Source organism: Nanorana parkeri, unplaced genomic scaffold, assembly GCF_000935625.1.
Source record: "Nanorana parkeri isolate BGI_ZX_2015 unplaced genomic scaffold, ASM93562v1 scaffold1029, whole genome shotgun sequence".
Classification (NCBI taxonomy): domain Eukaryota; kingdom Metazoa; phylum Chordata; class Amphibia; order Anura; family Dicroglossidae; genus Nanorana; species Nanorana parkeri.
In genome coordinates, this window is record NW_017307297.1 from 367,373 (window position 1) to 381,508 (window position 14,136).

The 14,136-nt window shown below is 41.6% G+C and overlaps 1 protein-coding gene across 1 annotated transcript in view; it reads left to right on the forward strand.

Moving 5' to 3' along the window:
* The window catches only part of DYNC2H1 (dynein cytoplasmic 2 heavy chain 1), a 315,198-nt gene that overhangs the window by 114,300 nt on the left and 186,762 nt on the right, over positions 1-14,136 (forward strand). Inside the window, exons 57-62 of the mRNA XM_018567326.1 lie at positions 1,545-1,705; positions 4,560-4,683; positions 6,932-7,053; positions 8,183-8,269; positions 10,791-10,917; positions 13,618-13,759. Of these exons, the coding sequence (XP_018422828.1) occupies positions 1,545-1,705; positions 4,560-4,683; positions 6,932-7,053; positions 8,183-8,269; positions 10,791-10,917; positions 13,618-13,759 (763 nt within the window). The remainder of the gene's footprint in view (positions 1-1,544; positions 1,706-4,559; positions 4,684-6,931; positions 7,054-8,182; positions 8,270-10,790; positions 10,918-13,617; positions 13,760-14,136) is intronic.

Here is a 14,136-nt window from a genome sequence, read left to right on the forward strand (position 1 = left end):
GGGGGGAGTTTACTATGTGATACAGTGCATTCTAGCAGCTAACCGTCCTAGAACACACTGTATATGGTGTGAACAAGCCCTCAGTAAAGTATCTGCAACAGGTTTGCATGTATCTGTGACCTGGGCAGCCAGCAGTGATAGATTTACAAGGTCTGTGACAGATTTATTACTGAAGATGCAACAGATTTTCTCTCTAAACAGACACATAATTAAGAAGTGGTCAGGGTCAGGTTTTATTCCGTCACAGTGTGACTTTAGAGCAGCTGAGGAATTACATTTTCACTTAACCTGTAACCTTGTAGTAAACCTGTCACATAATCTGTATCATTGCTCCTGTTTAGCACTGCCTTGCTGTGCAATAGAATTGATATATGTCCTCCAATGCGTTTTTCACACCTTTTCATTTCGTCCATCATCAGCTTCTTTTACAACTCTTGGCATTCATTTGCGTGAATCCCAAGAGCTCCTAAGGGAGTATCTTTACTCAGTGTTAGCAGCCCAAAATACATTTTTAGTAATGGTAAAGATGAGCTTGGGCTTTGTGTTCACCCAAGCCCGCTCAAAACTGTGACTGCCATTCCCACCCTCCTGGCCCAATCAGTGTTGGCAGTGCAGCAAGGGCATTGCCCACCTCTTTCAGATGTATAGGTGTGGGGAGGGGAACGCAAATGGTTGGCCAGGATGGCATGCACAATTTTGAGTGGGTTTGAGTGAACTCAGGTGAACTGGGTTCACACCAAGCCCTCATCACTACTAGGGAAAATACCCCCCAGTCTTCCTCTGGACTGAAAACAGCCCATGCTGCAGCCTGTCACCTTGTGACTTTCTACAGAGTTAGGGCCTGTGTTGATGGGCTTTGATAGGCAAATGCACTTTGCTTTTGACATCAGTTTGAGATGCTTCTGAGATCCCTTTGACTTCATTGCTGGTGCAGTTGATTGGCATTAGACTGCTTTTAAATCTCCCTAGACTTGTATGGAAAGAGAAGCAGCTTTGAACAAAAGCGTGTTGACACTGACTCTTACAAATGTACCAGTCTGATCACTGGGTGATAGGAGACTGAAGAAATGCTTTTTTTCTGCATGCAGCAAACTGATTAAATGATCTCAGTCTAGGCAAAGTCAGTTGACTGGAACTACAAGACTGGTACAAGGTACAGTTTGTTTAAAAGATGATACTTTTGCATCAGTAATGTATTCTTGCAGACTTGTAAAGTTACTGAAAAGTCCACTTGAACTACCTCTACTAACTGCCTCTACCTTTTGTGGGTTGGAAAGCTTCTCTGAAATTGTGCATGCTGGAAAGGGTGAGAACATCACTTTGAAATGCAACCTCTTTCACTGCTGATACAGTTAGTATGTAGTTAATTAATCCGGTGAAAGCTTGAAATGTGATACACATCTTATAAAGAATGTCTTGTCCATCGCGCTCCTGTAAAAGCCTGGAAAATCATATGCTGATTCTCCCATATTTATGTATCTGCTTTTTCAGTTATATTGTAGAGTGATCCCACAAGCTGACGTAGTGAATGTTCTGTTTTACAGCCTCTGGTCGAGGAAGCAAAGCAGGCAGTCGGGAACATTAAGCCGGAGTCTTTGTCTGAGATTCGTTCCTTACGTATGCCACCTGACATTATCAGGGACATTCTGGAAGGCGTGCTAAGACTTATGGGCATTTTTGATACTTCATGGTTTAGCATGAAAAGGTAATGCATATGTATATTTAGCATGAAAAGGTAATGCATATGTATATTTAGCATGAAAAGGTAATGCATATGTATATTTAGCATGAAAAGGTAATGTGTATGTATATGAGTAAATCTATTATAACTTTTACAGATAATGAATAATAATAACAGAGGTCACAAAGGCATTCCAGTTTCTCTCCATGACCAGCCTAACCATGGCGAGGTTTCCTTAGGTACCCTTACAGGCTGTCTGCAGCATAAATGTTGAATTCTGTCATGTTTGTCACTTGGTAACTTCACAGGTGACTGTATGTGGCAGACTACACACAGTGAACGTAAGAAGATACTTCAGGCAGCATCTAAAGCTGGCCATATGCAAATATTCGACTGGTTCTTGTCTCTGTTGGCACCCTTCTGCCCGGCATCACTCGGTCGGAGGATCCAAGGAGCCAGTTGGAAAATCTTCGGCTGAACCGTGCTTGCGCTAGCTCAGGGTGCAATGCAAACGGGGGTGATTCCTCCATCCACACTGCTTATGTTTGATGGAGATATTTGTGACATGGCCGGTACAGTGTATGACCAGCTTTATGTGTGTTTAGGGCTGAGAAACAAATTATCAACTTGTCGCACAGTGACTGATAGATAGATGTAACTAAATGATGAAATGCTACACGCCGTGTTTAAGGGGTGTTCAGAGCTGAGAAACGAGTCATCAGCTTGTCGCAATGTGACTGCACAGATACCTGCACCTAACTTGCAGCATTTGAAGTGTGCTTAAGTTAGAGTTTAATCTGCTTATATTCCACCCTCCATGATTGCTCACTTTCCCCCTTCTCAACATGCTAATGGCATTTAAAAAAAAACCTTTTCATTTTCATTAACCACCTCACGTCCGGCTGTTTGTAATTAAAGGGCCGGACTGTGGCTTCTTGGATGCGGGTGAGCGTTTTTAAAACTGCTTGAATTGAAAACAGCCAGTGTTGGCTGTTTACATACAAGCGTACATCACTTCCGCATTCAGTTGTCATTCTCCGGCTTCTGTAGTTAAAGAGAAGCTGGTGAAGCAGATCTCTGCTTCATCAGCTTCCCTGGGGGTCCCTAGGTGACATTAGGGGTCTTAGAGACCCCTGATGTCTACATAAAGGGGACCTGTAACTGTAATTTGATATTACATAGAGGGCTTAAGTGAAAAAAAAGTTTTAACAAAAATTCAAGTCACATCAAAAAACAAACAAAAAAAATGTTAAAGTTGCCTACATACACACACAAACATGCGTCAGGTGCGCCTACGAGCAAAACTGACGATTGCGTCCTTTGCGCCGCACATGTTACATATCACCGCGAATGTCGGAGTGAGAGCAATAATTTTAGGGCCATCAATCACTGATAACACTAAACTGATGAACAGTAAAAGCTTTACACTGTTGCCAATGGCCAATTTTTGGTATGGCCGTTTTTTGCGATTTCACGGGTGCACGCAATTTTTAAGTGTCTATTTACCCAATGTATCCCCGATTTTATATTTTACCAAAAATATGGATAATAATAAATGTTTTATAACATAATGTTGGGAAAATATTTTTTTACTTTTTTTATTTTCTGTACTTTTTTTGTTATATAGTAAAAAACAAAACCCCCAGGGGTGAATAAATACCACCAAAAGAAAGCTCTATCTGTCCCCAAAAATAGTATAAAATTAATTTCAGTACAGCGTTGCATAATGGAATAAATGTCAGTCAAAATACATCTGAGCTGAATACTGAAAAATGGCCTGGCCAGGAAGGGGGTCTAAACACTCCGGTCATCAATTGGTTAATGACATACCTTATGTTAGTCCTAGTGATGCCATCATTAGGTCTATCCGCCTAGTGTGTGATGGATAGACAGCACTGTATTGGAAGCCGGTTGTGGCTTGCAGTCAGGAGCTTCATAACTGCCTGTTGCATTTACAGGTCAGGAAGTAAAGAGACACAGGCAGCAACAAGAAATTAAAAAAACTGACAGGGGGTTTAACCCTTCCCTACTCTATCTAAAAGAGGAAGAAATAGATAAAGGTATGGTATAAGAATGCTGGTGCCTTGTCTTGCAAGGGAGGTCTGGCGTTGCCAAACCCTGCACTAGGGTGTCACTAGCTGAATCTCGGTGTGATATCTGGCACGTAGTCTCTTAGGTGATATCTACTTTGCATTTGTATCCTAAAATGGATCTGTACTTTCATATGATCAAAGCACAGTCTACCTTTCTGACCATGTTTAATGATACACACATATTTAGGGTATACCTAATCACATTCCCGAGCTCCTCACCCTCAAACCCACCCCACCCCACCCCCTCAACATACCTAAATCATGGGGTTCTTCTCCCTGTAGCCTTCTGTCTAGATTTGGATTTGGCATGACTGTCAATGGCTCTGTCCCTACAGCTGCGTCATCTATTCACAGGGATCTGTTAATGGAAATACTATAAGTTCCATCAGCCACCATGGCAGGGGGAGACATACTGTAGCTCTAAATGGAGAAGAAGTGGGGTGATGTCACTGCATTTGTAGTCCATTGATGAATTCCTTCAGACTCTTAACTGAATGTCCATACCTCTGTACTGGCCTGGGTCTAGTGAAACAGTCTGCAAGCACTAGAGTGGTCCACCCATGATTCACTGATTGCAGTTGCAAAGCTTTGCAGACAAACGGGTAATAAATGCACATTTTTTTCCTTCATCAATTTGGTGCATTTATTACATTTAAAAAAAAAGGTGGACGGTGCCTTTAAATGGCAACTCTGTATTGTAAATGTATTTATTTTCAATGCCGACTATATAAAACATATCTGAGAGCATACTTTTATGTCATTGTGCTGGATTCTTTCTTCTGTAGCTTTCTTGCCAAAAGAGGTGTTCGGGAAGAGATTGTGACATTCGATGCTGGAAACATCTCAAAAGAAATACGGGAAAGTGTGGAGGAACTCCTTGAGAGGAATAATACATCTTTTGAGGCCAAGGTACTTCGCTTCAAATTTACACAACCCTTGTATTTATTTTTCTTATGATTGGAATTAAATGTATACATTCATTCTGGTGTCATCTGAAGTTCTTGTGTACCCTGGTATCGACTAAGCATATGCAGAGGCTTGTGGAATCGACATGTTTAGTTTGCATTAAGACTATCCCTGATCATAAAGCTGACAGGTATGCTGTGTACATTCTTTCCTGCTTTAGCGGTTTGTGTGCAGAGTGTATTGGTGTTCTATGTATAACACAATCACAGAAAAGACCCCATTCACACTATCCAAGGGGATCTGTGCACGGGGCTGTTTCAGATCAGATGTCACCGCTTTGACACCCGTGTCCATCCAGTTTTTTTCCTCCATCTTGCGATAGAGGAAAAAAATTAAATAACTGGACCCCATGTTAGTGTCCGTTTACATCAGATTACCTCCGATCCACCACGATCAGGTCCATTGAAACGCAACACTTGGCAAAACCTGGCTCGAGCTGAGGGCAACCAGATGTAAACAGACACCCATCTGTTTAGATCTGGCTGCCCATAGACTTACATTGGGCATCCAATCAGGTCTGTCTGAGAAACTGACAGGTCAACCTGATCGGATCACTCTTCTGAAAGGGGCCAAAGAGAGCTGAGGCTGGGTATGCTGTCAGTCAGATATTCCAATAACACTTCTACTAACTGATTTATAGAAAGTTGCCACAAATGGCTTAATGATCAAAGATATAACATTGAATGTTTCTGGTTCTCTAAGCAACCATTTAGTTTCCTTTTTGTTGCACTAGAGACAAACAAGGAACACATTATTCCTAAAGTAGATGCACTGAAGCACTGTGTACTATTTTCATCTTTTTTCATTCATCATTTCATCTCTTTGCTGCTGAACTCCCGCAGCCTCTCTGCATCCCTGCCTCAATGTTCTCAAGGGGTGACTGCATGTCATTTTTCAGGACAAGTTTCCTTATGGTGACAACAGTGGACCATGCATGTGTAATGTGTGTTGCATTGATGATTTGAAATCTCCATGGGAAGCCCCAGGGTGGGGCAACACAGAAGCTAATTTGGGGACAGAGCATTGTCACCTTATTACAGGAAGTTCCAGAATAAAGATCCTCCTTATCGGATCATGACGTTTTATTGTAATGAAAGCCTTATATTTAAAATCAAAATAATTTATAAATTAGATTAATGCATTAAAGCTCATATGAGGCTTGTATGAACAGATTTACATATACGTTAAGGCATTTTTTCAATATGTTGATATATGCAAAGTTATGCACTTTGGGGCTAAAAAAAAACAAAGGGGTATACAATTATGGGTATGCCGCTAGGGAAGTCAAAAATGGAGAAAGACTTAGGGGTCATAGTAGACCATAGACTAAATAATAGCCTTTAGTGCCAGGTTGCTGTAAGCAAAGCTAGTAGAGTCCTGTCCTGTATCAAGAAGGGAATGTTTTGCAGGGACAGGTCTATAATTTTGCCACTTTACACATCAATGGTTCGGCCTCACCTGGAGTATGCGGTCCAGTTTTGGGCACCAGTACACAGAAAGGATGTCCTGGAGCTGGAAAGAGTCCAGCGGAGAGCAACTAAACTCATTAAGGGAATGGAGGACCAGAACTATGAGACACGGCTACTAAATTTAAATATGTTGACGCTGGAAGTATGGCGATTAAGGGTGGATGTGATTTTCATGTACACGATGTGCAATGGTCAAAGCAACATTACCAACAAACTCTTTACGCTTAACTCCATAACAAAGACTAGAGGCCACCACCTAAAATTGGTGGAAAAAAAATTCCAACACAAGGGGCGAAAGGGGTTCTTCTCAGTTAGAGCGGTTAAGGTTTGGAACTCTCTGCCACAGGCAGTGATTTCAGCAAATAGTGTGCAATCATTCAAGAAGCTTTTGGACGATTTCCTGAGAGACCATAATGTACAGGTACTCTTAAGAATGAGATGACACAGGGACCTATATATATATCCTATCTATCTATCTATCTATCTATCTATCTATCTATCTATCTATCTATCTATCTATCTATCTATCTATCTATCTATCTATCTATCTAAGAAGAACCCCTTTCGCCCCTTGTGTTGGAATTTTTTATATATATATATACACACACACACACACTTGGACTTGATGGACTTATGTCTTTATTCAACCTCAAATACTATGTAACTATGTATGTAATATGAAATTGAAAACTGAAAATGACATAATTGTTTTCTCTGCACAGAATGCCAAAAGAGCAAGTGCTGCTGCAGCACCTCTTGCTGCCTGGGTGAAGGCCAACGTCCAGTATTCCCATGTGCTGGAGAGGATCCAACCCCTGGCTAAAGAGCAAGCTGGGCTACAATCGTATGTGTTTGTTACAAGCTAATACAATGTTCTAGTCATGTTCTATAGGACTGCATGTTATATTTGCACAATACACTCTCAACCTGCAGGCACTGACATGGAGTGAAATTGTTTCCAATGAATGAATGAAATGGTCCCAGCAAAATCTTGTGTCAGTTTGACAATATATACTGTAAAAGTGACTGCACTGGAGGCTTGACTAAATGGGTTATAAACTTATAATAACTCAACAGACTCCTTGAGGAAAATCCCTTGTCCAAAATTCAAGGGGTTCAGATGGTTTAGACACAGCCAATAATAAGGAATTCTTTAGTCAGTTGTTACCTTCATGTAATGTACTACTGTTTTAAATACGCAATACGTCCTTTGAACCTTGGACTTGTGATAACATCTGAATCTCTTTTTTTAAACAGCACCTATCGTTAGAGCAATAAGGGGGCGACCATTGCTTGACTTCTTATGAAGATTCTAGTTTCCTGCCTCTTTTTTTTGGGCTTGTTTACTTCTGAGTCAAGGCCTTGAAAGTCGTTAAGCAGTCAGCGTTCCTTATCTCAATCATTGTTCTCAGTTGGTGACTTTGCAGAATATTGAAGCCGTTGTCATTATCCTGACAGCCTGGCACAGCCTTCTTTTAAGGATAGGTCAGCCATTATTATAATACAGGATTTATATAGCGCCAACAGTTTGTGCAGCACTTTACATTATAAGGAGGACATTATAATTACAATACAATTCAAGACAAGATGGTAAGGAGGGCTCTGCCCCTGAGAGTCTGCAATCTAAAAGGGAGGGGCAAGTGATACATGAGGAGGTAGCTGTGTGGGGATGCATTGTTTGAGAATGTGATGGTTGAGCGGTTAGGTTGAGGTGGGATAGGCTTCCCTGAAGAGATGAGTCTTTAGGGATCGCCTAAAGACAGTCAGAGTGGGAGAAAGACGGACAGGTTGGGGTAAAGTGTTCCAGAGGACAGGAGAGACTCTAGAAAAGTCCTGGAGGCGAGCATGGGAGGAGTTGACAAGGGAGCTGGAAAGCAGGTTGTGGCAGTCTACACATTTCTCTCATGACAGGAGAAGACAATGGTGTGTTTGTAAATCAGTACTTATTGGAGTCCTTTTGTATTATTTTTTAGAAATTTTAGAAGAACAGAGGAGAGGAAGCAGAAATTGGAGGACCAGCTTAATACAGTTGGACAGAAAGTGGCAGAGCTGAAGGAAAAGTAAGTGTATCACCATGCTGTTTCATAATATATGTTTATTAACATTATTTGAATAAATGTTATTGGAAAATGAAAATCTGCAGCATGTATATCAAATCTTTATGGTAATAAAGCTGTCCACAGTGTAACTCTAAAGCCCTATACTATCATATTTCTTTTAGATTCGAACACTATAGAGAAGAGAGAGCCTTGATCTAATTTGAGGACATTTTTCTGTAATTTCTGTTTCAGGGAGTGATTGGAAATCTCCTCTCTAGGGACACAACAACATCAAGTTTTGGCTGGAGTTAGACCTTAAGGAATCTTAGACATGGTCATATTTTATATATAGTAAATCAGGGAATTAAGCTTTTCTGCAATGGTGATCTTAATTTAACCTTAATAGGCATCAGGCTTTTCACCAGCTAAACCCTTAGAATATCTAGTTATTGAAAACTACTGCATACAACAGTCCCACTCAAGTACCTTTTACTATTAACAAAAATTTATCTTATTTGTGTATCCCTCAGCTGTAGATCCTTAAATCATCTCTGAATTGGTGCTGACACTGTCCTACCTTCTGGAGGGTGACTACTTCTGTTCCCCATGGTCCCTGTGTGTGTTGTAAAGTAGTCACCGCTCCAAGCCCACTCTCATGATGAACTACAATCTCAATACAAATTACTAAACTAAATTTGAGATTGTAGTCCTTCACAGAAATGAGCTTGGAGTGTTGACTACATTACAACACACACAGGGACCATGGGGAACAAAAGTAGCCACCCTCCAGAAGGAAGGACAGTGTCACCACCAATTTAGATGGAGAACACTCCTGTAGGACGGACACAACTCCAAAAGGTGACTGCTGTGGAATGGTGTGCAAAGCTCCTCACTGCAGGGGGAGGGACCATGTGTATCACAACCAAAAACAAAACAAATTGCTGAGGAGCGCAACTACCTAGATGCACGCTAAGAAACAAATTGGCTAACAATGGATCAACACAATTGGCTGAGACACATGAATATCATATTGGAGTGCTGACAGCCATACTGTGACTGGCCCTATGGAATAGAACTAATAGTAAGTAACTTACAGTTGGGATGTGAGCAGGCGTGCCCGGGGGTCTCCCGCAGGTTTCCCTTCAGGGTCTTTTCGGTCGGGTCCTTTGCGCTGACAGATGGAAGGTGGATGGCTGTCGGACCAGATTGGAAGATCGAGGTATCAGCCGAGCTCACGTACTCGACTGGCCAGTCGAGTACGTGAGCTCCACCTTCCCGTGAGCTCCACCTTCCCAACTGTAAGTTACTTACTATTAGTTCTATTCCATAGGGCCAGTCACAGTATGGCTGTCAGCACTCCAATATGATATTTCATGTGTCTCAGCCAATTGTGTTGATCCATTATTAGCCAATTTGTTTATTAGCGTGCATCTAGGTAGTTGCGCTCCTCAGCCAATTGTGTTGATCCATTGTTAGCCAATTTGTTTATTAGCGTGCATCTAGGTAGTTGCGCTCCTCAGCAATTTGTTTTGTTTTTAGCACCAATTCAGAGATGATTTGAGGATTTACAGTGATACACAAATAAGATAGATTATTGTTAAATGTGTAAATGAATGCATTTCTAAGATTTAACTGCTGAGTTTAGTGTCACTTTAAAGTGCTGCCTAAAAGTTGCCTGAGATTAGTGTCACTTTGAAGTGAAGGCAGTGGCGGAACTATCACCATAGCGACTCAGGCGGCCGCTATGGAGCACAGGGGGGCCCGGCCAGGACGAGGAACAGAGGAGTCCCCCCATTGCTGTGCGGGCCGCCTGGGTTGCTATGACATTGCAGGCTGCTGGCTGTCACTGGCGGCTGTGAGTTGAATTCCGCCACTCTCCAGATCACTGCCAAAGTGTCAGTGATCTGTGCAGCGGCGCGTTCCTCCTCACAGCCGCAGCTGAGTCACTGACTGCCAGGAGCTGCGGTGGAGGAGGCCAGGGCCCGGCGGGCAGCGGAGGGGGAGGTGGGGCCGGGGCGGTGAAGCAGGAGGAAGAGGCCAGGCCTGGCGGTGGTGGAGTAGGCGGAGCCCACCAATGACCGGGGAAGAGGCAGGGCATGACGGTGGAGAAGGCTGACAACAGATCGTGGCTGACAGGTAAGAGGTGTACACAGGTGTGAGCAGCCCACCTGAAACCCTGCGGAGCCCACCATAGAGAGTCTATGGGGGGCTCTGCAGGGTTACTCTTAGGTGGGCTGTTTGGAATCTCAGGTGGGCTCTGCAATGGGCATAACTAGAAATCACAGGGCCCCATACAACATTTTGTTATGGGGCCCTGTGATTTCTAGTTATGCCCCTGTTTGAAGGCCTCAACTTCCTGACTTTACCTCCAGTTGTCAACACCTAGTGAGGAACTACTTAACTTTGACTTAATTGGAGTCACAAAGGCACAAAATACTTGTAGGTATGAAGGTCTAAGACTACTTATGTAACGTACTCTTGTCTGTAATTGAAGTAAAATGTGTGTAAAATATTTTGCTAAAATGTCATATATGTTTTGCAGGTTTCAGACACGAACAACTGAAGCTGCTAAACTTGAAGCTGAATTGTCAAAAGCTCAGGAAATAATTCAGTCTGCTGAGCTACTGATAGGCCAGCTGGACGGGGAGCACAAACGGTGGAATGCACAGGTCTGTATCTGCTGTCTCTGATTGGACCATCTTCACAGGTTGCCAGCGACCCACACTGGATAGTATGTAGGTGACAAGGCCATAGCAGGAAGGGATTTGCTGTTCTTAATGGCTTCAGTGTTGCCATCTGAACAATGGCTGTGAATTTTATGTTTTCTTAATTATTTATTGGCATGGATCATTGTAAATGTCCCATTAGTTCTTTAGCCTGAGTAAAAGCTGGATTCCAGTAAATAGTTTTACACATATTTCATGAGATACATCAACCATAAAACTCCTCTTTTGCTATCCTCCATTGCAGCATTATGTGTGTTTTTGCTACTTGGCACTTTGTGAATGTGTTAAGTGAGAACCTAGGGTAATGCTTAGAGAGGCCAGATGCTTGGGTGTAAAAAAATTCTGCTGAAACTTTCAACCCGCAGTAGTTCTGTTTTGCAGAGTTACTGACTAACACTATGGCATTATGGTTAGTCCTTGGCCTTGCAGTGCAGAGGTTTATTTTACACACACAAGTTGTATGAGTGAGGTTCCCCTGTGTGCTACCATTTCCTTTTGCAGCCCAAGACCATATTTTCTCACTTTTCTTCCAAATTATTCTTTGGCTGTTTTTGTGTTTGTCTGTATTACCTTGGTAGTGTAATTAACGAGGAACTGTAGTCTGGGAGCTGTGCCCAAAAAATGCTGAAAGAGGCTGAAAGAACTAGTCACCAGTATTGCATGTGGTCTCCCTGCAGGGGATCTTTCCCCATCACTGGCTTGCTATGCCTTGGCACTGTGCCTCTCTGTGTACAGGCAGCCATCTTGCTATAGGCAGGGCTTTGCTTACTAATGCCAGGGTCTCCAGTATTGGGAAACAGTGAGAAGCACAGTACTGACATCACCAGATCTAACTCGAAACCTCTAGAGAATAGCAGTCAGAGGCAACAGTGCCTTAGATCTCCCACCGATATACAACTATGAAGCTGTAGGCACATGAGTACCTTGGAACATTTACATGTCATACTTTTAGACTGCTATTTTCAGTCAAAAGGTACATTTTTCTGGGTGCTACTTAGGCACACGTAACATTTCTAAAACTCCCCCATAACATAGCAAGTCTTTACCTTTTGAATTCATTTCTTGTTAAACCCCAAGTTACTACAGAGGGCAGAGACTGATGTGAAAGGTGCCTGTACTCTGGAAAGCCTCACAAAATATGCTGCCTTTATTTCATTCATTTGCTGCTTGCATTTATTGCACTGCTGGTGCTTTTTAGCTTAATTGCGTCTTCACAAAGTATCCTCTCTGAATGACAACTTGATGTGCCATTATCAAATGCCACATCATCAGCTATACCCGTATATAATGCTATGAATGTTGATAAAAACATGGAAACAAACCTATGTGAAATAAAAGTGTTTGTTATGTAAAAAAAAGCAGGAATTCAGTTATAGTGACATCACTTCCTGAACTATTAACATGTGTTAAATTATTGAGGTCTGAGTGGAGGATCATACTTGATGCTCTACGAAGTATAGGTGGTTAATCTCTGGCATGTTTGCTTTTGCTGGGTCAGCTTTTTTGTATATGATTATGGGTGGGTTACATTTGTGCAATTTCCTTATGCTAATTGAGCATCCCCTACCTTCCCAAACACTAGGCCAGAAATAGTGTTTTGTGCAGCGACCCTACAGATATACATGGTATGTAGTCCTTTGGCCCTGGCTCAGCCAGAACCAATCACTAAAGTTACATTGGTGCTGGATTGACCCAAGTCCAAGTGTACTAGGCCATAGTTTTCTGGATCCTATCGAATTCCTTATACTCCTGATGTCTTCTGTTTTACCCATTCCAAGGTTGATTAACAAGGAGATGTACCCAAACCTTTGAAATTACATCAAATACACCTTTAGAAATGTTTAGTGATGACAATCTACAAACAGAAACATATACTGTGTGTATGTATATATATATATATATATATGTGTGTGTTAGATAGAAATATAGTATATATAGATATATAATTGCAGATTTTTTTTATTCTTTGCATACCTTATATTTCTTTCCCTCCCCGTTCTTCTCACAGTGCCCATTTTTTACTAAGGGCAGGTTACTAGATTTCCCTTTACTTCCTGGAACTCTGGCAAATGTGACTAGGACATGTGACCATGCACATCATCTCAGGGGAGGAATATGCCTTTCCCTGAGATCGCCTGAGATTACAGATGAGGTTTCCCAGCAATGCTTTGTTGTTGTAACCTTCCCAGGATGCAACTCTTGGGCACAGATTACATCACTAATGCCCAAGAGGACCAGGAAGCGGAAGAACAATAATTGTAACTAAAAGAAAAATATGTTTGTTTAACTAACGTAAGATGATTTCATATGAGTATGCAGAGTTGAATGCTAAGGTGATTTTTAGTGGAAGGGGGTACAGGTCTGCTTTAAAGAGAAAGCAAAAATCAGCATTCACGTTCAAAATTCTATGCAGCAAGCCTTCCATATAGGGGTATCATATGGCGTATGTACAGTTTCCAAGGTCAACACTAGAGTCAAGTACAAGGAAATGTGACACAATGTTTAATTTACATTTTTTGCTAGACCATCTTGCATACTCAGAGACTAATTAAATGTAATATAAGGCAGTAACTTGCGCTTTAAATATTTGGAGTGGCTGCTGATAAACTTTAGTTCACTTCCATCATCCATTTTCTCTTTCAGGTGGAAGAAATAACTGAAGAACTGAGTTCTTTACCAAAGAGAACACAGCTGGCAGCTGCTTTCATCACTTATATATCAGCCGCTCCTGAAGACCAGAGGAAAGACAGCATAGATCAGTGGAGGAAAGCAGTGGGACTGGAAAGTAATAGCTCAGTTTATAGTAATTGAGTCTGTACATCCATATATAACATTTGGCTCTATATTTCATAGGAAATAAATTAAAACAAGCTGATACTATATACAGGCTAATGTGCTAATATGCAAGCTGTTATTGATTTCAGTCTGCGTAGTGAAATTGTTCTTTAATGTGAGAGCTGTAAAAATGTACAATAATTATCCACAGGAACAGAGTTCTAACAGACTCAGCAGCCTTCAAAAAAGAGTTGACTATTCTGAAAGCACAAAAAACATTCTACTTATATACACAGAGAGGGGAATTTATCAAAACTGGAGCAGCTGTACATGGCAACCAATCAGCTTCTATCTTTCATTTTCAAATCCTAACTCAACAAACTGAAG